Below are 20,089 nucleotides of genomic sequence, written 5' to 3'. Positions count from 1 at the left end.
CCCTGAGACTCAGCCAGCGCTGGGGGATAAGGGGATGTCACCCTGCCAGAGACCCCCTGAGGCCCTGGGGTACAAGGGGATGTCACCCTGGGGGACAAGAGGATGTCACCCTGCTAGAAACCCCCTGAGATCCAGCCAGCCCTGGGGGGAGACAAGGGGATGTCACCCTGCCATAGACCCCTGGGACCCTGGGGACAAGGGGATGTCACCCTGGGGGACAAGGGGATGTCACCCTGGGGAAAAGGGGATGTCACCCTGCCAGAGACCCCCTGGGACCCTGGGGGACAAGGGGCTGCAGCCCGGCCGGGTCCCCCCGGTCCCCTGGCGCGGGCGGTGACACGGCGGGTGGCGCCGTCCCTGTCCCCGAGGCGTGTCATGGGCGTGTCCTGGTGACACGGCCGTGTCCCCGTGACGTGGGCGTGTCCCCGCTGTGGGCGTGGCCTGTCGGCGCTGTCGTGCGCACAGCGATGCGGCGGCGCGGCGGGGACGGCGACAGCGGCGGCGGCGGCGGCGGCAGCGGCGACATTGTCCGGGCGGAGGGAAAGCTCGGCGTGGCCCGGTACGGGCGGTGAGTACCGGCACCGTGGGGACACCGAGCCGCGTGTCCCCGTCCCCAGCCCTGTCCCGTGTCCCCTGTGCTGTCTCGTGCGCTGTGCCCCGTGCCGCGGCTCTGTCCCCGTGCCGTGCCCGTGCTGTCCCGCTGGGGCTGTCGCCCCGTGCTCTGTGTCCCCGTGCCGTGGCCTGGTCACGCTGCTGGGCCGTGACCCCGTGTGTGTCCCCGTGTCTGGCCGTGTCACCCTGTGGCTGGCACCAGCCCATGCTGTGGCTGTGTCCCCGGCTCATCTTGCGGCTCCACACTGTGGCCGTGTCCCCGTGTCACCCTGCCAGCACCGTGACCCCGGCTGGCTGTGTCACCGTGCCGTGGCCACGCTCCTGTGCTGTGGCTTGTCACCCTGCTGTCCCATCAGGGGCTGTCCCCGCGGTCCCACCTGCCCCAGGTGTTGTGGCCGGGCCACCCGCCCATCCCCCGCAGCCTGTCCAGGGCACTCCCGGCTGTCCCATGGCTGCCCAGCCCCATGTCCTGCGGGATAACCGGCATTTGAGGATTCCCCGTGCCTCCAGCACAGCTCCTGCCATCCTGGGATGTCCCCATTCCCTGGGGACACCCCTTGGCAGTCCTTCCTTGGGGTCCTGCAGCATTCCCAGGGCAGGGAATGGGCCAGGTGCTTTCTGACCTGCTCTTTGCTGAGCTGTACCTGGCTCCCATCACAGCCCTCTGCCCCAAATCCCCCTTGCCCAGACTGATTTCCCCATCACCATTCACCCAGAGGGTGTTGATGCTTGGAAGGCTGCAGCTCTTGGCTTTCCTTTCCCACCTGGGGCTGGTTTGGGGTCACTTCTGGGGTTTTAGGGTCACTAATGGTGTCCTGGGGTCACTTGTGGGGTCACTTAGAGGTTTTGGTGTTCTGGGATTACTTGTGGGGCAGCAAGGGCCGGTTTGGGGCCACTTGTGTGGTCACTTATGGGGTTTGGGGGTCACTTATGGGTCACTAAGGGAGTTTTAGGGTCACTTATGGGTCATTTATGTGTTGCTAATGGGGTTTGGGGTCACCCATGGGTCTGGGATCACTTGTAGGTCAGTTATGGGGTTTGGGGGGCACTTGAGGGTCTGTAATGGGGTTTTAGGTCACTTATGTGTTGCTAAGGGGGTTTGGGGTCACTTGTGGGGCAGCGAGGCCTGGCTGGAGCAGCGCTGTGGGGCAGCCCTGGAATGGCAGGGCACTGTTGGAGGTGTTGCTGGTGGCCCTGGGGGACATCACCCCCCAAGCCCTTTTTATTCCTTCCTCCTTGTCCCCGGAGTGTTGCAGGAGCTCTTGATGCCAGGCTTGAGGCACACCTGGCCATGCCTGGCCAGGCCCTGTTGTCACAGAGCATCTGTTGCTCCTAATTGCAGGTTTGACTTGCAGCTCCCAGCCCTGGCACATTCCCTGCCCTTCCTGCCTCCAGGCACCCCGTGGGAGGGCGTGGGACCAAATCAGAGCCGGTGTCACCCAGTGTCACCGTGGGGCTGCTCGGACACGTCGGCTCTGTCCCCAAAAGCCAAGCACAGCACCGATGTGGGGATGTGGGGATCCAATTCCCACCCCCAGACCCTTGTAGCTGTATCCAACCCTCATGGGAAATGGGGAGCTGCACCCCAAATCCCCGGGGATGGGCGGGGATGAGCTGACAGTGCCTCCCTCACAGGGCTGGGCGCTGGCGGCTGCCATGGCTGCGCACGCTGCTCCTGGCCCCATTCCTCACCTGCACCTTTCCCTTCCTCCTGGATGGGATTGGGGATGGGGAGCTGCACCCCAAATCCCTTGGGATGGGTAGGGATGAGCTGGGATGAGCTGACAATTCCCCCCTCCCAGGGCCGGGCGCTGGTGGCTGCCATGGCTGCGCACGCTGCTCCTGGCCCCGCTCCTGGCCTACGCCTCCGTGCCCTTCCTCATCCGCCTCTTCCCCAGCCTGCTCAACAAATTCGTCTACCTGAACTTCCGTGAGTATCCCGGGGCTGTCCTGACCAGGAGAACCCTCACAGAACCCCCCCAGGCTTTCAGCTGGCTGCTGCAGACCCCCCAAAACATGGGTGGCACTGTGCTGGGGTGGCATCAGGACAGTGTTAATCCTGCTGTGCCTTGGGCTAGCAGAGGAGGCATGGAAGGATTTTGCCCGTGTTTTGCAAGCTCTAATTAGGTGCTGCTGCCCACCCTGATTACTGCCTGCAGCCACGGCACGCCCAGGCACGCTCAGCATCAGCGCTCAGCATCAGCGGGGCTGGGAATTCGGGTGGGAGGAGGAGGAGGAGGTGGCAGAGGGCTCAGCTCGTCTGGCTCAGCGTGGCCCTTGATAATCTAGAACAAATAACAGTTAATATAGTTGTGTGAATAGTTGTGTGAAACAGCTGGGTAGGAGGATTCTGGATGATGCCTGTGGTTTCTCCATCAGTGTCCTTCCCTTTCTTCGTGGACTTTCGGCGGCCGGAGCTGCTGGTGAACAACACCATCAACCTGTACCTCACCACCGAGCCGGGCATCACAGTTGGCATCTGGTGAGCAGGATGGCCTCAGGACATCCCCAGCAGCCATGGGGGACAGCAGTGTCCTGGTGGAGCCCCCAGGGTGACCCCTGTCCCCCCAGGCACACGGTGCCAGGCAGCAGAGGGGCCGAGGCGCAGGGCAAGGACCAGCGCTGGTACGAGGAGGCTCTTGCTGATGGCCACCCTGTGATCATCTACCTGCACGGCAATGGGGGCACCAGGTGAGTTCCTGAGCTGCTGCTGCAGGGTCAGGAGCAGGGCAGCGTGGCTGCTCTGAGGTGAGAAGCAGCAAACTCGATGCAGCAGCAGCAGCAGCAGTGCTGCAGGGCCGGGGCTGCTGCAGAGGTCTCTGATTCTTATAGGAGAATCCCTATAAAATAAAGGGAAAAGTTAAAATCCACCCACCCCACAACATCCAGCTCTGCCCTTCTGGGATCAGGTCACCCTGGTTCCTCACCTGCACTGCTGTTGGAGGGGAGGTCCCTTGGGGTCCCCCTGAGCTCTAACCCCATTTTCCCCATCAGGGCTGCCAGACACCGTATCCAGTTCTTGAAGGTAAGTGGTGGCCTGTGGGGACACTGGGACCTGCTGAGAGTGAGGCTCCTGCTGGCCCCGGGGACCCCACAGAGACCCTGTGCAGAGTGAATGGGCCATGCTGGGGCTCCTGGGGTGCAGCCCCTGCAGGACATAACTCAGTGCTGCTCTGACAGACGATGGGGGCTGCTGACTTCCACATCCTGGCTCTTGACTACAGAGGTACAGTTGTCCCCTTGCCTCTTGCTGGGTGATCCCCCTCTTGGGGCCTGTCCTCACAGGGTTGTGACACTGAGCTGTGTCCCCCATAGGCTATGGGGACTCCACTGGATACCCCTCAGAGACTGGCTTCAACACAGATGTCCTGGCACTCTATGACTGGGTGAAAGCACGGAGTGGGAACAGCAGCATCCTCTTCTGGGGACATTCCTTGGGGACAGGGTAGGTGCAGGGGGCGGGATGGGAACACACCAGAGCCCACCCTGTGCCCTGTGACACTGCTGCCAGACTGGTGCCACCAGGGGATGGACCAAGGGCTTGGAGCAGCTCCTTGGTGGAGGCCCCTGCAAAGCCAAACGCAGCCAACAAGGGGGACCTGAGGGAGCTGTGTCCCCCCCCGTGCTGCTCCCCCTCACTGTCACCTCTCCTGTCACAGGATTGCCACCAATGCAGCGAGGAAACTGCAGGAGGAGCGAGGTGAGGGCCAGCATGGATGGGCTGTCCCCATGCAGTGTCACCCTGCCCTGGCCTGATTGTGAGATGAGGAGCCCTCTCTGTCCTCCCTGCTGGCATGGGGACATCTTGGCCCCTCTGCAGCCTGGGAGGGGAGTGTGGCAGCAGCCTGGCAGGGGGACAGCCCCTCAAAGCCATGCCCACCCCCACCTCCCTCTGCCCTCAGGGGTCCAGGTTGATGGAGTTGTCCTGGAGTCTCCCTACACCAACATCCGAGACGCGGCTGCCAACATCCCCGTCACCAAGGTGAGTCTGGGGGCTGCCTCTGGGGTCCCCCAGCAGTGACAGCCCAATCTGGGGCTCTGCCTCTGGGGTCCCCCAGCACTGGCAGCCCCAGATTCCTGGCTCTCCTCCCTCACAGCTGGATCCAGCCATGGTTTAGCACCCCCAAACTCTCTCCCTGCCAGATCTTCCGGCAGTTCCCGGGTTTTGAGTACCTCATCCTGGACTCCATGGCTCGGGCAGGAATGTTCTTCCCCAGTGATGAGAAGTGAGTTCCTGGTGGGAAGGGGCACAGGGGCTGTGGGAATGATGCCAGGAGCACCTGGCTGAGGAGAGGTGTCAGTCACCCCATTGAAATTCCTGCCCTCCTGTGTTTACCCAGCTTACTCATACTTCAAAAGCGACTTTTTGTTTGCATAATGTGTTTGATTATTGAGCAAAGCCCACAAGACACCTCCCTTTTTTTGGCACCCCTGTTCCTTGCAGCACACAGAGCCTGCCCAAAATCCGTTTACGGGTGCTTTTGAAATTGGGGGTTAAGGTGATTGGGGTGCTTGGTGCTGCCATGCCAGGAGGGCAAGCAGCGTGGGCATCACCCAGGTGGGCATGAGGATGGCTCTGAGGGGCAGTGCTGGGGAGATCAGGGTGCTGTGGGAATTTTCACAGGGACTGGGGAGGCTCCTGGGGGTCTGTTGGCTCTGGGGAGCGTCCTCAGGGCTGTGCTTGCTGCCCACAGTGTGAAGGTGCTGGGCTGCCCCCTCCTCATCCTGCATGCAGAAGATGATGGAGTTGTGCCTCCAAAGCTGGGACACCAGGTGGGCACCTGCCAGCCAGGCTTTGAGCCTGGCTTTGGAGGCTGAAGTGGCCAGAGAGGGGATGGCCATGCAGCAGGAGGGGTTTGGGGTCCCTGCTGGTGCAGTAACCACGCTCCTGCCCTGTGGCAGCTCTATGAGACAGCACTCGAAGCCTACAAGGACAAATCCAAGGTGAAGTTAATCACCTTTCCCAAAAAGCTGGGCTTGGGCCACGACTACATCTCCTTCAACCCGGAGCTGCCTGCCCTGGTGAAGTAAGTGCTGCTCCACAAAAACGGGGGGGCACACACAGGATGAGCCTTGGCCTCCCCTTCCACTGCTGCCTCCTCTCCTGCTGCCTGCCCCCTGCTCCTTCCCCTCCCCATAGTGTTTGCTGGCATCACTTTCCAAACCTCAGTCACTCCCCACTGCCCTGAGCCTGTCCTCAGCCTGGGTGGCTCGGGGAGGTGGCTCTGGGGACACCAGCTCCTCTTTGCCCTGGGTGCAGAGGTGCTCCAAGGCCAGCTCAGCCCCACCTGCAGGGATCACAAATCAGGCTCTGACGCAGCACAGGAGGGTCAGTGACACAGTGTAAGATTTATTACATCTTGTTGCAGAGATTTCTTAAACATGAAGTGATGCCAATTGCTGCCTGCACTGATCCCATGCTCCCTCAAATCCACTCCAGGACCCCCCCCTCCATGGCACTGAACTTACTGCTGTAAGTAATAAAAACTACTAAGAAACTTTTAAAGTCACCCTCTGCCTCCAGGATGCTGCAGGTTACTCGAGGGATGGAGACACTGATGTGGGCTGGGCCACCAGAGCCACAACTGGGAGCATCCCACGGGACACTGGTGGGCCTGGCACCCTCTATCCTGCTTCAGCAGTGCCTGTGAGGGCCCAGCCAGCTGTGTCCAGCTGCACCCAGGTGGTGGAAGCAAGCCCAGCCCTAATTTTAGCCTCCAGCACACATCCCCCTCCGGACTCCAACGGCACTTTTTTATTTCCAGCACCTAATGCAAGCAACAGGGCGACGTGCTTTCGCTTCCCACACGACATCTGAGTTATAAAAACCCCTCCCCTCCTGCCCACCCCTAGGGAAAGCCAGCAGCAGCAGCAGCAAACACAGAGACTCAGACAGCAGGGAATTGTACAGCGTGTGTGTGCTCGCCTCCCCCCTAGGCCGCCGTGCCGTTGGGGGTCTTGTCCTGCCCCGCGTCCCGGGGCTCGTTGGGCGGGGGGATCTTCAGGTCCGAGGGCTCCACGTGCCAGATGTCCCGGGCGTACTCCTTGATGGTGCGGTCGCTGGAGAACTTTCCAGCCGCCGCGATGTTCCTGATCACCATCTTGGTCCAGGCCTTGGAGTTCTGCAAGGAGTGCACAGAGTGAGCAGGTTGGGAGGGACCTTCAAATCACGGGGTCCAACCCAGCTCAACTCAACCCTGGCACCCAGTGCCACATCCAGGCTTTGTTAAACACACCCAGGGATGGGGACTCCACCACCTCCCTGGGCAGTGGTGGAGGCCTTCATCACTCTTTCAGTGAAAAAATTTTTATCACTCTTTCAGGAAAAAACATTCTTCCTCATATCCAACCTATAATTCCCTTGAGGCAGCTTAAGGCTGTGTCCTCTGGTTCTGTCAGTGCTGCCTGGAGAAAGAAACCAACCCCACCTGAGCACAGCCACCTTTCAGGGAGGTGTAGAGAGCAATAAGGTCACCCCTGAGTCTCCTGAGAGGGGTGGGGTTGGCCCCAAGGCTGGTTCTCAGCCAGGGATGCTCTGGGTTGAGATCAGCCTCATCTCCAGCATGTCCCCTCTCCAGGATGGAATGTTGTGTCCCAGCACAGCTCCCTGCCCTGTCCCCAGGCTGGCACTCACCAGGTACAGCTCGCTGACCTTCTCCTGGCACTTGACATAAGCCTCGTAGTCTGCAAAGACTTTAAACCTGTAGCAGCAAAGGAAGGAGGAGTCAAGAGCAGAAGAAATAGGAATGCCCTGATGTCAGGTGTTGTCATACCCCAGACCTTTAAATCCAGGGGTAAACTTAAGGTTCCTTTTTTTTTTTTTTTTTTTCTGGTGCAAAGGAGAAATCCCCACCAGATATTCTCCAGAGGTAAAAAAACCACACAAAAGTTTACTTGCAAAACCAGAGCAAATTAAGGAAATTTTGGCAAAAAAATACATCACTGTATTCAAAGTAAATAGAATGTTGAATTCAATGTAAAACCACTTATCATAGCATTACTTAGCATTAATTTAGTAGTCAGCATTTTCTTAGGATTTATTTAGCATTTGCTTAGCCCATTTAACTGGGGAACCTTTAAAACCTTAAGATGCTATGTTACCCATAAAGCTCCATGAAAGGATTAAGAGAAGGAGAGAGAGAGAGAAAGATGGAAAAGGTACAGAAAAACCACACAGCTACCAACTCCTGGGCTCCAGCGTGGGTGAGGCAGAAACTCCAAGGAAGACGCCAGGGCAAGATCAGCCATAACGCCCTCAGCGCCTTTTACAGCCCTAGCCTTTCATAGGCCTGCCCCTAGGCAGGACTTCTTGTTGCTCAACCAATCAGAGGCTGCTTAGTATGATTGATTGGCAGCTCGGCCAATCAGAGGCTCGGTTAGCACAGCCCCACACACCAAGGTGCCATGATTGACAGCTCTGCCAGGCTGAGGGGTCTGGGCACTGCCTCAGCAGAGAGCCAGGCCAGACCCCAGCCCCACACACACAGAGGCGTCCCAAGAACCCCAAAATCGGCTCCAGACATCGATCTAATCCCATCTCTGACAGGCCTCCTCCAACACAAAACCTCTGGCCAAATTATCACACCTCAGACCTTGTTGGTAAAGAACCCTGGATGCTCCAGGAGGGAAATGCAGTAAAAGCATTTCTCCTATCCCAATGGCCATGGCTGACCAGTGCCCTGGCCAGGAAAGCCCTTGAGATGCCTCAAATCATTTGGAAGGGCTGTGCACCCAAAGGCATTAATGTGACAATGGCCATCCATGGAGAGTCCGTGCCTGAGGAGCATCATCCCTGTGCAATGTGGTCCCAAGCCCAGGGGATGGATGGAAGGTACCCCAGCACCTCACCTGTCGTGGTGGAAGAGCATGTTGACCACGTCATTGAAGAGGTTGGGGTCTTTTGGGGAGAAGAAGCCACTTTTAATCTGGTCCACAGCCTGTTTCAGCTCGGGGAGCCGGTCGTAGTAGAGCTGGGCATTGTACCTGGAGGGAAGGAGGCCATAAAATGGTGCTGCCCCAGGGACCTGAGGTGGCAGCGCTGTGGCATCCCCAACCCTCACCCTTTCCTGTCCAGCTCCGTGACATCCTCCACCCTCATGCCAAAGATGAACAGGTTTTCCTCTCCAGCCTCCTCGGCCATCTCCACGTTGGCTCCATCCATGGTGCCGATGGTCAGAGCCCCGTTCAGCATGAACTTCATGTTCCCTGTCCCCGAGGCCTCGGTGCCCGCTGTGGAGATCTGCTCCGACAGGTCGGTCGCAGGGATCACTGCCAACAAAACACACCAGGGGCTCGTGATGACCAGACCAGCTTTGGGTTTGCTTCCTGCTGAAGGCCCATGGTGGGAGCCATGGGATGGAGGGACGCCCCCTCCCCACTGCATGTCCCAGCCAAGGTACCTTTTTCTGCCAGGGACACCCTGTAGTTCTCCAGGAAGATGACCTTCAGCTTGCTGCCCACCACGGGGTCGTTGTTCACCACCTGAGCCACGGCGTTAATGAGCTTGATGATCATTTTAGCCATGTGGTATCCTGGGGCAGCCTGGGAGAAAAGCCACAGGTGAGCCAGGAGGGCTGGTGCCAGGGGCAGGTGAGGCACAGCCAGCTCCCAGTGTCCAGGGAACAACCTGTTCATCCCTGTTCCCATCACCACGTGTTACACCACAACATTTCTGAGGGCTTCCATGACCACAGACAGCAGATGGTTGTCCAAACCCCCCACAAACTTGCTTGGGTTGAAGCATCAGTGCTTTTTGGGACAGCTTTGTGGACTTAACACCATGGAATCATGGAATTGTTTAAGCTGGAAAAGCCCTTGAATCCAACTATTGCCCCTGCACTGTCAAGGTCACCACTGACCCATGTCCCCAAGTGCCATATCCACATGTCTTTCAAGCTCCTCCAGGGATGAGGACTCCACCACTGCCCTGGGCAATGCCTGACCACCCTTTTGATGAAGAAATTTTTCTTAATATCCCATCTAAACCTCCCTTGGCACAGCTTGAGGCCATTTCCTCTGTCATGTCCCTCGTTCCCTAGAAGAAGAGACTGACCCCTGCCAGCTGCACCCTCCTGTCAGGGAGTTGTGGAGATGTAGCCCCCAGATGAGACACCTGCACCCACATCCCACCCCAGGACACTTCCTCCAAAATCTCTAAAACCCCTGACCCAACTTACCTTGCCTCCAATGATCACTGTCCTGGGCACAAAGAGCTTCGCAGGATCCCTCCTGATTCCTGGAGAAAACAGCAGGGTCACTGTGGGATGTGGGGCACAGGGAAGCTGCTGCAGCCCCGGGGCACCCTGTCCCCTCGGGTGGCTTACGGTTGTACATGGTGATGATGTGCAGGCAGTTCATCAGCTGCCGCTTGTACTCGTGGATCCTCTTCACGTGCACGTCAAACATGGAGGAAGGGTTGATCTTCACCTTGTACTCCTTCTCCAGGTACAGCGCGAACTTCACCTTGTTCTCCTGGGCCAGGGCAGGGACCACATCAGCCCCCAGGGAACACCAGCCCTGCTCTCTGCTCCCCCTGCCCACGCCCCTCACCTGCTTCACTTTGGCCACCTCCCGGATGAAGAGGTCGTCGTCCACAAACTTGTGCAGCTTGGTCAGCTGGCTCAGGTCCCGCACGTAGTCCTCCCCGATTTTCTGCAACAGGAGCAAGGGCACATGCTGATGGTGGGGTGGTTTGGGATGGAAGAGATCTTGAACATCATCCATTTCCACCACCTGCCATGGGCAGGGACACCTTCCACTATCTCAGGTTGCTCCAAGCCCTGTCCAACCTGGCCTTGGGCACTTCCAGGGAAGGGGCAGCCACAGCTTCTCTGGGCACCTTGTGACAGGGCCTCACCACCCTCACAGGGAAGAATTTCTTTCCAATATCCCATCTAACCCTGTCCTCTGTCAGTTTACATCCATTCCTCCTTATCCTGTCACTCCATCCCTTGTCCAAAGTCCCTCTCCAGCTCTCCTGGAGCCTCTTTAGACACTTGAAGGGGCTCTAAGGTCTCCCTGGAGCCTTCTCCAGGCTGAACACTCCTAGCCAGGCAGAGTCAGGAGCATCTCCGTGGCCTCCTTTGGACTTGCTCCAGCAGCCCCACATCCTTCTGCTGTTGGAGACCCCAGGGCTGAAGGCAGCTCTGCAGGTGAGGTCTCTCCTGAGCGGGGCAGAGAGGCAGAATCCCCTCCCTTGACCCTGAACCACCCAGAAGAAGTGACTGGCTGAGGTTCCCCTGGCACCCTGGGCTCAGCAGGGAAGGGTCAGTGGCCTCAGGGCGCTCCCCCCGTGCCGGTACCTCCGCGATGAGCTCTGCCAGCCCCGGGTTGCAGAGCAGGAGCCAGCGCCGCGGGGTGATCCCGTTGGTCTTGTTCTGGAACTTCTCCGGCTCCAGCTCCGCAAAGTCCTCGAACCTGCGGGGGCGAGGGTGGCACAGCTCCAGCCTTGCCCAGCTGGCACCACCACCCCTCCCCAGCTCAGGGTGAGCCATCAGCACCTCCCTCCCCTCACTCACACTTGAGTCTTGACAATCTCGGAGTGGATCTTGGCCACGCCGTTGACGGCGTGGGAGCCCACGATGCAGAGATGGGCCATGTTGATCCTCTTGGTGTCCCCCTCCTCGATCAGGGACATCCTCCGCAGCCGGTCCACGTCATTGGGGAACAAGGACGCGATGTGCTGCCGGGGGAGCCAGGGAGGTGGTGAGAGGGGGTGGCACTGAGGGGTGTCCCACCCCATGGCTTACGAGGAGGGGCCAGGGCAATGTCCCCAGTGCATTTGACACCAGGCAGAGCGGTGGCTTTTGCTCTGTTGTGGTGGTGCAAACTCCCTCCAAAGGGTGCCCTTTCTCAGCAGGGATCTCTCTGGATAGGAGGATCCCCCCAAGCTGCCGCACAGAGGGGTTTGGGGGCACACACTTGGCCAGTGAGGCCATTTGGGCAAAAGCTGCTGCCAGACCAGGAGGTCAAACCACTCCAAACATCATCTTTCCCAGGATGAATTTAGGAAGTGAAGAAATGCCAGATCTCAAGTCCCTGAAGCAGCAGGTGAAGCTTCCCAACAGTCACTAACTGCAGGATGGCAATGTGCTGGTGGGAAAGGGCTCTCCTACACATCAACTTCCCAAAATAGCAGCTGGAATCCCCCAGCCCCACACCCAACATCACCAGTTTGTGCGTGCCCCTCATCCTGACAGTACATCCCTGTCCCCCTGCCCAGAGCAGGCTCCCAGGCACTCACATCCAGGTGTCTCTGGTTGATCTCGTAGATGATCTGCAGGTGCCTGGGGAGCAGCTTCTCCACCAGGTCCACGGGCCAGCGCTCCAGGGCCTCGGGAAGCACCGTGTGGTTGGTGTAGGCAAAGGTCCTTTTGGTGATGTCCCAGGCCTGGCAGGGAAGAGCCAGTGCTCAGTCACATCTCAAGTGCCAGAACCCACCCTTGGTCCTCCCACCACTCCCAGCAGCACAGCCCAGCCCAGCCCAGCCAGCTCCTCCCAGTCCACACCAGTTAAACCCAGCCTGACCGCTCCACATCATTCCCAGCAGGCACAAAACTGGTTCCTCCACCATGGGCAGGTGGGTGCAGGTGCAGGAGACCAGGTGGGGTGTCCCTACCTTATCCCACGGCAGCTTCTCAATGTCCACAAAAATCCTCATCAGCTCAGGGATGGCCATGGCGGGGTGCGTGTCGTTCAGCTGGATGGCAACCTGGGAGAGCAGGGTGGCACATGGGGACACAGAGGGGACACTGGGAACCCCACAAAGGGCCTACAAACATCTGCATCCTCTGGGAGGTGTTGACACAAGCTCCAAGGCAGAGGTGGGAGCAGCCCTGGCTCGTACCTGGTCTGGGAAGGAATCAAACACGGTGCGGACGCTGTCCGTGCTCCCGAATTTGGACGCTTTGAAGCGGCGGATGATGTCCTGGAGGGTGGCAGCCACCACAAAGTACTCCTGCTTCAGCCTCAGCTCCTTTCCTTCGAAGAACTGTGGGCAGAGGAGCAGGGAACTGCAGGATTCCTGCAGGATTCACTGCACTTCCTGGGGGAAGGTTTTCCCAGGGTGTGCTTCCCCCAGCATCACTTGGAACCCCAAGCTCTTCTTGCTTCCCAAATTCCAGGACAAGGGTTTGGGATGTGCTGGTACAAACAGGTTAAATCACACCTGAGCATTGTCAAAACCTGCTCTCCATGGTTTGAACATTTTGGCTGCAAGGAAAGGTACCAGGATAATGGGAAGGGAAGCTATAGGGGCTATTTCCAAGACAAGGATTTCACCACCATTCATGCAGCAAAAAACATCAAATGCAAAGGAAAAGCTGCAGGAGACAACCTCATCGCTGGAGCTGCAGTGCCTCCAGCTCTCCTCACCAGCTGGGAAGGCTGGAGGAGGGTTAATGGGAAAAACACCATCAGGACCTGCCTCAAACAGGATGCAGGGCAAGGAGAGCTTCCCTTTTTTATTTTCTTCCTGCTCCACAGCTTGGTTTGCGGCTAGGGAAAGGTTGTGTGTCCCACCACACTTCAGTGCCAGCCTGGCAGGAACTCCCACAGCAAGAGGCTGGGGTGCAAACAGCAATTCTGAGGCACAGCCTCTGGTCCCAGGGTTGCAAAGGGCCACCAGGGTAACACCAGCAGCGTTCAGCAGCTTGATTCACATTACATTCTGAGACTCAAGGAACGTTTCTGCAGCAGGGCCTGCTCATCCCCACTCACTCTGGGCAAAGCTCAGGGAACAGACTCATCCTGGTGAGAGGCAGCAACCCTCATCCAAGCACTGCAGGCAGCTTGAAACACAACTAAAAACATCTCTGCAGCATCCTGGAGTGAGGAGCTGCTCCCTTTCCCCCTCCATCCCTAAAGGACCCCCTAAAACACCACGACTCACGTTGTCATTGGGGTAGAGCACCCGGGAGATGTTCTCGGCCAGGTTCCTGTCCAGCACGGCCTGGATGTAGTCCCCGACGTTGACTGGGGAGGAGCAGAGGGTGAGGTGGGCGTGGGACCCCCCCAGCTGTGCCCACCCCACCCCAGCCTGCCCAGCTCCCACTCACAGTCGCGCAGGTTGAAGTCGTTGGGAGCGCGGGCTGACCACAGGCGCATGGTGTTGACCGTGTTGTTCATGTAGCCGGGCACGGGCGTGTCGTAGGGCAGTGCCAGCACCACCTGTGACATCCCCAGGACAGCTGGAATTGGGCTGGGATCCCCCCCATGCCCCCCCTGGAGCCCTCCCATCCCACAGAGCCTCCTGCTCAGGGCTGAGCTCAGCCTGGTGTCCCTGCACGTCCTTGGTACCCCTGCATGGGGACACATCTCTGGCTCTGCCTGCTGCCTGGTGTTTGCCAGAAGTGCTCAGGGCATGGAGAGTGGCTTCATGAAGAGTGTAAAGGTCAGGAGCAGCTTAATTTAGGTTTAATTTATTCCTGCTGGAGCTGCTTTTGGTATTTTGTAGAATCCCAGAATGGTTCGGGTTGGAAGGGACCCTAAAGTCCATCTTGTTCCAATCCCCTGCCATAGGCAGGGACACTTCCCACTAGACCAGCTTCCTCCAAGCTCCATCCTCCAAGCTCCTTGGACACTTCCAGGGATGGAGAGCTTGGCTGCAGATGTGGAGCAGCCAAATCTTTCCTCATGCCCATGTCCATCTCCACCCCACTGTGCCCCACCACTGCCTTTTCCATCCCAGCCCAACCTTCCCGGCAGAGATTCTGCAGGACTCATCCCTGGGGTGCAGCCAGCCAGGGAGAGCCCCCCAAATGACAGGACAAGCCATGCAAGGGACACTCCTGTCCCCAGCCCTTACCTGGGTGTCAATCCACTTGGCACCAGAGGCAGAGTGCTCCACCCGGCCGTAGAAGTGCACGGGCAGCATGTACTCAGGGCGGGCCTTCTCCCAGGGATTGCCATGCCTGAGCCAGTCATCAGCCTCTTCCACCTGCCAGGGGGACACACAGCAGTGACAGGGCCACCTGCCCTGGGATCCCCCACAACTGCAGCATGGCTGGGCCAGGATGGCTGGGAAAGGCTCTGCTCATGGCAAAGGGGAGGATGCTCTGAGTGTGTCCACCCTAAACCTAGATTTTGGCACAGCAGGGTCAGCCTGGAGGTACCACCCTGAACTCTGGGGTGTCTGTGCCTTCCATGAGGATGGGGACAAACCCAAGGTTTCTCTTAGTGCACTGCTAATGTTGCATTTCCAAACCAGCCTCTTCCTCAAGAGGAACACAACTGCTCCATCCTCACCCGCTCCAGGCAGCCATGGAGCAGCTCTTGGGGTGGCCCTGAGCTCTTGGGGTGGCCCGTGTTGAGGATGGGGACAAGGGATGGAGCTGTGAGCTTGCACCGGGTTAAGAAGTTAAATTTGTTCATGAAAATATCTGTTAAACTTTAAATATCACAGCAGCAGCCTCTGAGCTGAGGGGAAGTGTCTGTACCCCCCAATTAAAGGGGGAGGAGGTGAATGTGAGGTTCCAGCTGTGCCAGGGGACAGTGAGGGCCACACATCTCCATCCACACCTGCCAGCCATCCCGGATCTTCTGGTTGAAGATGCCGTACTCGTAGCGGATGCCGTAGCCGTAGGCTGCCAGCCCCAGCGTGGCCATGGAGTCCAGGAAGCAGGCTGCCAGGAGAGAGCAGAGCAGTGAGCTGGGAACCCTGGGAGATGGATCCTTCTCCCTGGGACACCCACAAGCCCCACAGGGACAGGAGCCGGGGCCAGCAGGCACCCAGCAGCACCTTGCTCTGTGCTGGAAAGGCTGGAGCAATAAGCCCCAGGATTAGGAAGTTCCCACAGTGGATGTAAAGCCCTCAGGGATGTGCCCACCACCTGGGGGGGGGGGTCACTCACCTGCCAGCCTGCCCAGACCCCCGTTGCCCAGCCCAGCATCCTCCTCGATTTCCTCCAGCTCTTCCATGTCCAGCCCGAGCTACAGATGGAAAAAAGGAGAGGGGCTGGAGGCTGTCAGAGTGCCCAGCCCCACAGAGGGGGGGCATTGTTGGCACACAATCCCTTGGAGGTGGGTTGCAGGAGGGCTAGAAAGGCACCCAATTCCACAAGACCCATCTCTGCAGGTGGGACACTGTGATTTGCACCCAAAGCAGCTGCTCTCCCCCTCAGCTGTGACTGTGCCATGGCAGGGGCCATCTCCCATGTTTAAGGTCATTCTACCAGGCTTTACAAAGGGACATTCACACTCTTGACCTTGCCAGATCTGGGCAAGATCTGGGGATTTGGAGCACCAAACTATAACCAGGGTGCTGCCCTTGGGGTTCCAGACTCTTCCAAGGGCTCTGAGAGCTCATTCCCAGGCCTGCTCCCTCTCTCCATGGCTGCAGCCCTGCAGGGGCAGGCACCAGGCTCCTGCTCCCTACCTGTTCCAGAACCCCCTACCCCTTGAGGCAGCCCCCCAGGTGGAACATTCCTGCACCCCCAGCACCCCTATTCCTGGGGGAAGGCACCTGGGTGCCACCCTCCTGCTCCCCCAGCACCCCAATCGCTTGGGGACACGATCCAAGTGCTGTGTTCCTTTCCCTCAGCACCTCCATCCTCTGGAACAGGCACCCAGGTGCCCTTCCTCCCAGCTGCAGGCATCACCCTTTAGGGTGAGAAGCATCTACACCTCTTTTCCATGGAAATTTAATTTTTCCAGCCCAGGATGCTGTAGGAGGAAGTGGTTTTGCCTATGCAAAACTCCTTGGGGAGCTCAGGTGGAGACCTTTGGTCCATTGCCCTGCCCTGATGTCCCCTGATCACAGCAAGTGGGGATAAAAAATTTAAACCCCCCTAAAAATAACTTCCTCTCCTTTGCAGTGTTTGCACAAAAGCTGTTCCTGCTCTTATGCAACCACCCTGGCCACATCTGATGATGTTGAACACAAGAGGTGACAGGGTGGGGACAAAAGGAGCCACCCAAAACCCTCTGATCACCCCAGTGCCACCTGGTGCCAGCACCCAGCTGGGCTTAATTCAAGCTTTTATTCCCCCCTGCCACTGATCATGGACATGAACAGCCTCATCCACAGAACCACCAGTGTCCTTCCAGGATCCTGCTGCATTCCCAGAACACACAGCCAGGCTGGGCAGCTCCAGGCCTTTCAAGGGCAGGTTCTGGAGCAGCCTTCATTCCCTAAACCATCCCCTGTGGCTCAGGGAGCAGTCTGCAGCCAGTGCAGCAAAACATGGACATTCCCAGGAGCTGGAAAACAAGGATCCCTCCCAGGGCATGTCGTCAGCCCTGGTGGGATGCTCACCTGGTAGACAGCCTCATCACAGGCGTTCTGCAGCCCCAGGTTAATCATCGTGTTCTGCAGCGTCCGCCCCATGTAGAATTCCAGGGAGAGGTAATAAATCCTCTGGAAGAGAAAAGCACCCCGTGGTCACCTTGCCCAGGGCTTGAGGAAGCTCCCCTGAACTCCAGAAGCTGCTGTTGTGTGATATCTCAAAAACAAACAGGGAAAAAAAACCCCAGCTCAACAGAGCAGGGTGGTTTGCACCAGGAATTCCAGCTTGTGGCTCCTGGGGGACCCTGCAGCCCCTGCCCTGCTCTCCTGCTCAGGCTGTTCCACTTGGACAAGCCCCATTGCCCTGTCCCAGGGTGGGGACAGCTCCACGGCGGTCACCGGTGGCAGCACTAAGTTAAACTTCAAAGAGGAGCCGTTTCCTAATGTCACTCCGGGTTGCCAACCACCGGAAAACCGAGCGAGCTGCCGGGGCCAGGCGGTGGCCGTGGGGACGTGGGGCCGTGGGGACACTGCCGCTGACACGGCGGGCGCAGGATGCGGCCGCTCCGGCCTTGTGTAAGCCGAGCCCCGGCGTCAGCACCGGCAGGTTTTAAGGAAGGATTTAGGCTGGGGGAAGTCGCTGACTCGACAGCTTTCCCTCCCCAGGACCTGCGGGGGTCGGGCGGGGAACGGAGGTGGGATAGAATCCTGGACTCCTAAAATGCTTTGGGGTTTGAGGGAGCACAAATCGCCTCTTTCCAACGCTCCTGTCACGGGCAGGGTGTGCTGGGCAGGGTGCACTGGGATTTACTGGTTTGACTCCAGCAGAGCCGGGAGCAGCGACTCCAGGCAGGCAGCACCCGGCTCGCCTGGGCTGCACGGGAGAATCCCAACCCCAAACCCTGCAAGAGGCTCCTTTTCCTCACCCCTGCACAGCACGGGGGAGCGCTGAGCTATCGCGGCTGGCACGCTCCCAGCGAGGTGCTGCCAGGGAGGAAATTGATGCCGACAGGGACATCCAGGTGTCAGCAGGGGGATTAGGGCTTAATCCCCCCCGGCAGAGCCCGGAGCAAGCCAGCGGGACGAGCAGCAGCACAGCAACTCCTGCACAAACCGGATCTCTCACGCTTGGCATCACTTGTGTTAAACAAGACCTGTTTGCGGCTGCTTTCGGGTGCCTTTAAGCCTTTCCAATAATTCCCCGGGGAAGGCTTTGGAGTTGGTTTTGGTAGACAGCACCCACGCCGGCGCCGCGGGACAACAAGCGGCGTTCCCATGCCCTGCACCCCGCTGCCGGCCAAGCCGGGCTCTGTTTGTTTTGCAGAGCAAAGGACAGTGGCCTCGCTTGGTAAAGTCCAGTCCCTCCTCTCGGAAAAGTTACCGGAACGGCCCTAAACCCACGGAAAACCGAGCCCCGCCAATCCCTCTATTCCAGCGCCGAGGGAGGGTTCCCATCCCCGGGGTTCCCATGGTTCCCACCCCAGCCACAACCACCGTGGGGGGTTCCCAGCACCCCGCCCTGCACGGGGGGCTCCCCCTGTATCCCGCCGCTCCCACCTTGGGATCCTTCTCGTAGTAGTACTGCTGCGTGCGGATCCAGCGCCCCACCAGGTGGTCCCGCACGGTGTGGGCCAGGGCGAAGTAGTAATCGCGTGGGGTGGCCACATTGCGGTCCTTGACCAGGGTGAAGTGCAGGTGCCGGTTGAAGCCGCGCTTGAGCTCGGCCACGCTCTCGGCGCCCACGATGCCGCGGATGCTGATCTGCTTCCGCCGCTCCTGGTCCGACAGCGGCCGCGACATCGCGGCGGGGCTGCGGGGACACGGGGAGGGGGGACACGGACACACGGGCTGGGCTCCGGCGCCGCGTTCCGCCTCCGCCCCGAGCTGGCACCGCCCCGGGAGGGGACGGGATGGGGACGGCGATGGGGACGGCGATGGGGACGGGCCCCGCCAAGGGCCGCCCACGAGTGGGGCGGGAGCAGCGGCCGCCACCGGGGGAGCAAAGGGGGGACCCCGAGGAGGGACAGATGGACAGAGGGGGGTGCAAAGGGGGGAATCCCGAGGATTGGACGGAGTGGGGTGCAAAAGGAGGAATCCCGGGGATGGACAGAGCGGGGTGCAAAGGGGGGACCCCGAGGATGGACGGAGGGAAGTGCAAAGGGGGGACTCCAGGAATGTGGCCGGGGGGTGTCCCGGGGACCGCCCCTTGGCTGGGTCACCGAGGGCTGTGCAAAGGGGGGAGCCCCAGGGTCACAGAGGAGTGTGCCAAGGGAGGGGGACCCCGGGTATGGACAGAGGGGTGTGCGAAAGACAGGCGGAATTCGCCGGGGCACAGAGGGGTCTGCAAAGCGGGGGGGATGCTGGGGGTCTCAGAGGGATGCGCAAACGGGGGCCCATGGGGGGATGTGCGAAGGGGGTGTCCCGGGCCGGGGCAGAGCCGGAGCCCCCGGGCGGAGCGGAGCGGTCCCGGCGCGGCCACCGCCCCCAGCGCTTCCCACGGAGCGACCGCCCCCGGCCGGGACCGCCCCACGCATGGCCCCGCCCGCGGGGAGCCTCTGCTGGAGCACGTACGAGGAAGGTGACGGGAAAACCCGGAAAGGGTCGTGATGTGTCCCCCCGTGTCGCGATCCACCCTCGCGTCACGGCTTCCCCCCCGTGTCACGGTCCCACCCCTGTGTCACGGTTCTCTGCGGTGTCACGGCCCCTTCCTGCCCGACTGTCCCCCGCCCTCCCCCGCAGCATTTCCCGGCCCCCTCCCTTTAACCCCGGCTCCTCACAGTTCTCTGCCTGCCCGCAATCCCTCTGGAAATGGTGTGGGGTCGCTTTCCCCCGCTCCGGGCTCTTCCCGGCTGCCTCCCGCACCGTGGCTGCCGCAGGACCCTGCCCTGCCCTGCCTCCGGTTCCTCCCAAGGGCAAAAATATCCGATATGAGCTTCCAACGCAACACTTTCTCCTCCCCATCCTCCTTATCCTCCTCCTCCTCCTCCTCCAGCCAGGCTTTCCAGGCTGTTTTCTCTGTCCTGGCCTCATCCCCAGCAGGGTGGGCAGCAAGGCAAGGAAATGGGATTGAGCTGCTCTGCCTCACTCAGGTGAGACCCCACCTGCAGTGCTGCATCGAGCCCTGGGGTCCGGCACCAGGAGGATGTGGAGCTGCTGGAGAAAGTCCAGAGGAGGCCCTGGAGCTGCTCCAAGGGCTGGAGCCAGGCTGGGAGACCTGGGAATGTTCCCCTGGAATGGCGAAAGCTCCAGGGAGAG

General features: G+C 59.6%; 2 protein-coding genes across 2 annotated transcripts; one reads left to right on the top strand and one right to left on the bottom strand.

Moving 5' to 3' along the window:
* The first annotated feature begins 430 nt into the window (after positions 1 to 430).
* ABHD12B (abhydrolase domain containing 12B) lies at positions 431 to 6,122 on the top strand. Its single transcript, XM_036383910.1, has 13 exons — positions 431 to 568; positions 2,415 to 2,542; positions 2,992 to 3,094; positions 3,184 to 3,303; positions 3,607 to 3,637; positions 3,793 to 3,838; positions 3,928 to 4,057; positions 4,272 to 4,312; positions 4,515 to 4,594; positions 4,756 to 4,838; positions 5,307 to 5,385; positions 5,515 to 5,639; positions 5,982 to 6,122. The coding sequence occupies exons 1-13, from the start codon at positions 468 to 470 to the stop codon at positions 6,001 to 6,003; spliced, it is 1,089 nt and encodes a 362-aa protein (XP_036239803.1). The 5' UTR covers positions 431 to 467; the 3' UTR covers positions 6,004 to 6,122.
* On the bottom strand, positions 5,943 to 19,714 carry PYGL (glycogen phosphorylase L). The gene is made up of 21 exons (XM_036383899.2): positions 19,612 to 19,714; positions 18,392 to 18,644; positions 16,865 to 16,966; positions 15,462 to 15,540; positions 15,130 to 15,233; positions 14,417 to 14,548; positions 13,668 to 13,779; positions 13,502 to 13,584; positions 12,458 to 12,601; positions 12,230 to 12,322; positions 11,855 to 12,001; positions 11,130 to 11,293; positions 10,914 to 11,028; positions 10,162 to 10,263; positions 9,936 to 10,083; positions 9,789 to 9,847; positions 9,012 to 9,153; positions 8,673 to 8,880; positions 8,461 to 8,595; positions 7,247 to 7,313; positions 5,943 to 6,734 (listed from the first exon to the last, which is right to left on the bottom strand). Exons 2-21 carry the CDS (start codon positions 18,632 to 18,634, stop codon positions 6,546 to 6,548), a joined length of 2,568 nt encoding a protein of 855 aa, XP_036239792.1. The 5' UTR covers positions 18,635 to 18,644; positions 19,612 to 19,714; the 3' UTR covers positions 5,943 to 6,545.
* Positions 19,715 to 20,089: the final 375 nt, after the last annotated feature.

Source organism: Molothrus ater, chromosome 6 (assembly GCF_012460135.2).
Source record: "Molothrus ater isolate BHLD 08-10-18 breed brown headed cowbird chromosome 6, BPBGC_Mater_1.1, whole genome shotgun sequence".
Taxonomy (NCBI): domain Eukaryota; kingdom Metazoa; phylum Chordata; class Aves; order Passeriformes; family Icteridae; genus Molothrus; species Molothrus ater.
Note: the sequence above shows the minus strand (reverse complement) of the source record. Positions and strands in the feature narration are given on the sequence as shown.

Coding starts and splice junctions, on each gene's coding strand:
- ABHD12B (XM_036383910.1), top strand. CDS start 468: ATGCGGCGGCGCGGCGGGGACGGCGACAGCGGCGGCGGCGGCGGCGGC. Junction 3,304..3,606: donor CACGGCAATGGGGGCACCAG/GTGAGTTCCTGA, acceptor TTTCCCCATCAG/GGCTGCCAGACACCGTATCC. Junction 4,313..4,514: donor GAAACTGCAGGAGGAGCGAG/GTGAGGGCCAGC, acceptor CTCTGCCCTCAG/GGGTCCAGGTTGATGGAGTT.
- PYGL (XM_036383899.2), bottom strand. CDS start 18,634: ATGTCGCGGCCGCTGTCGGACCAGGAGCGGCGGAAGCAGATCAGCATC. Junction 12,602..13,501: donor TGCTCTACCCCAATGACAAC/GTGAGTCGTGGT, acceptor CTCTGCCCACAG/TTCTTCGAAGGAAAGGAGCT. Junction 9,154..9,788: donor CAGTGATCATTGGAGGCAAG/GTAAGTTGGGTC, acceptor CTTTTCTCCCAG/GCTGCCCCAGGATACCACAT.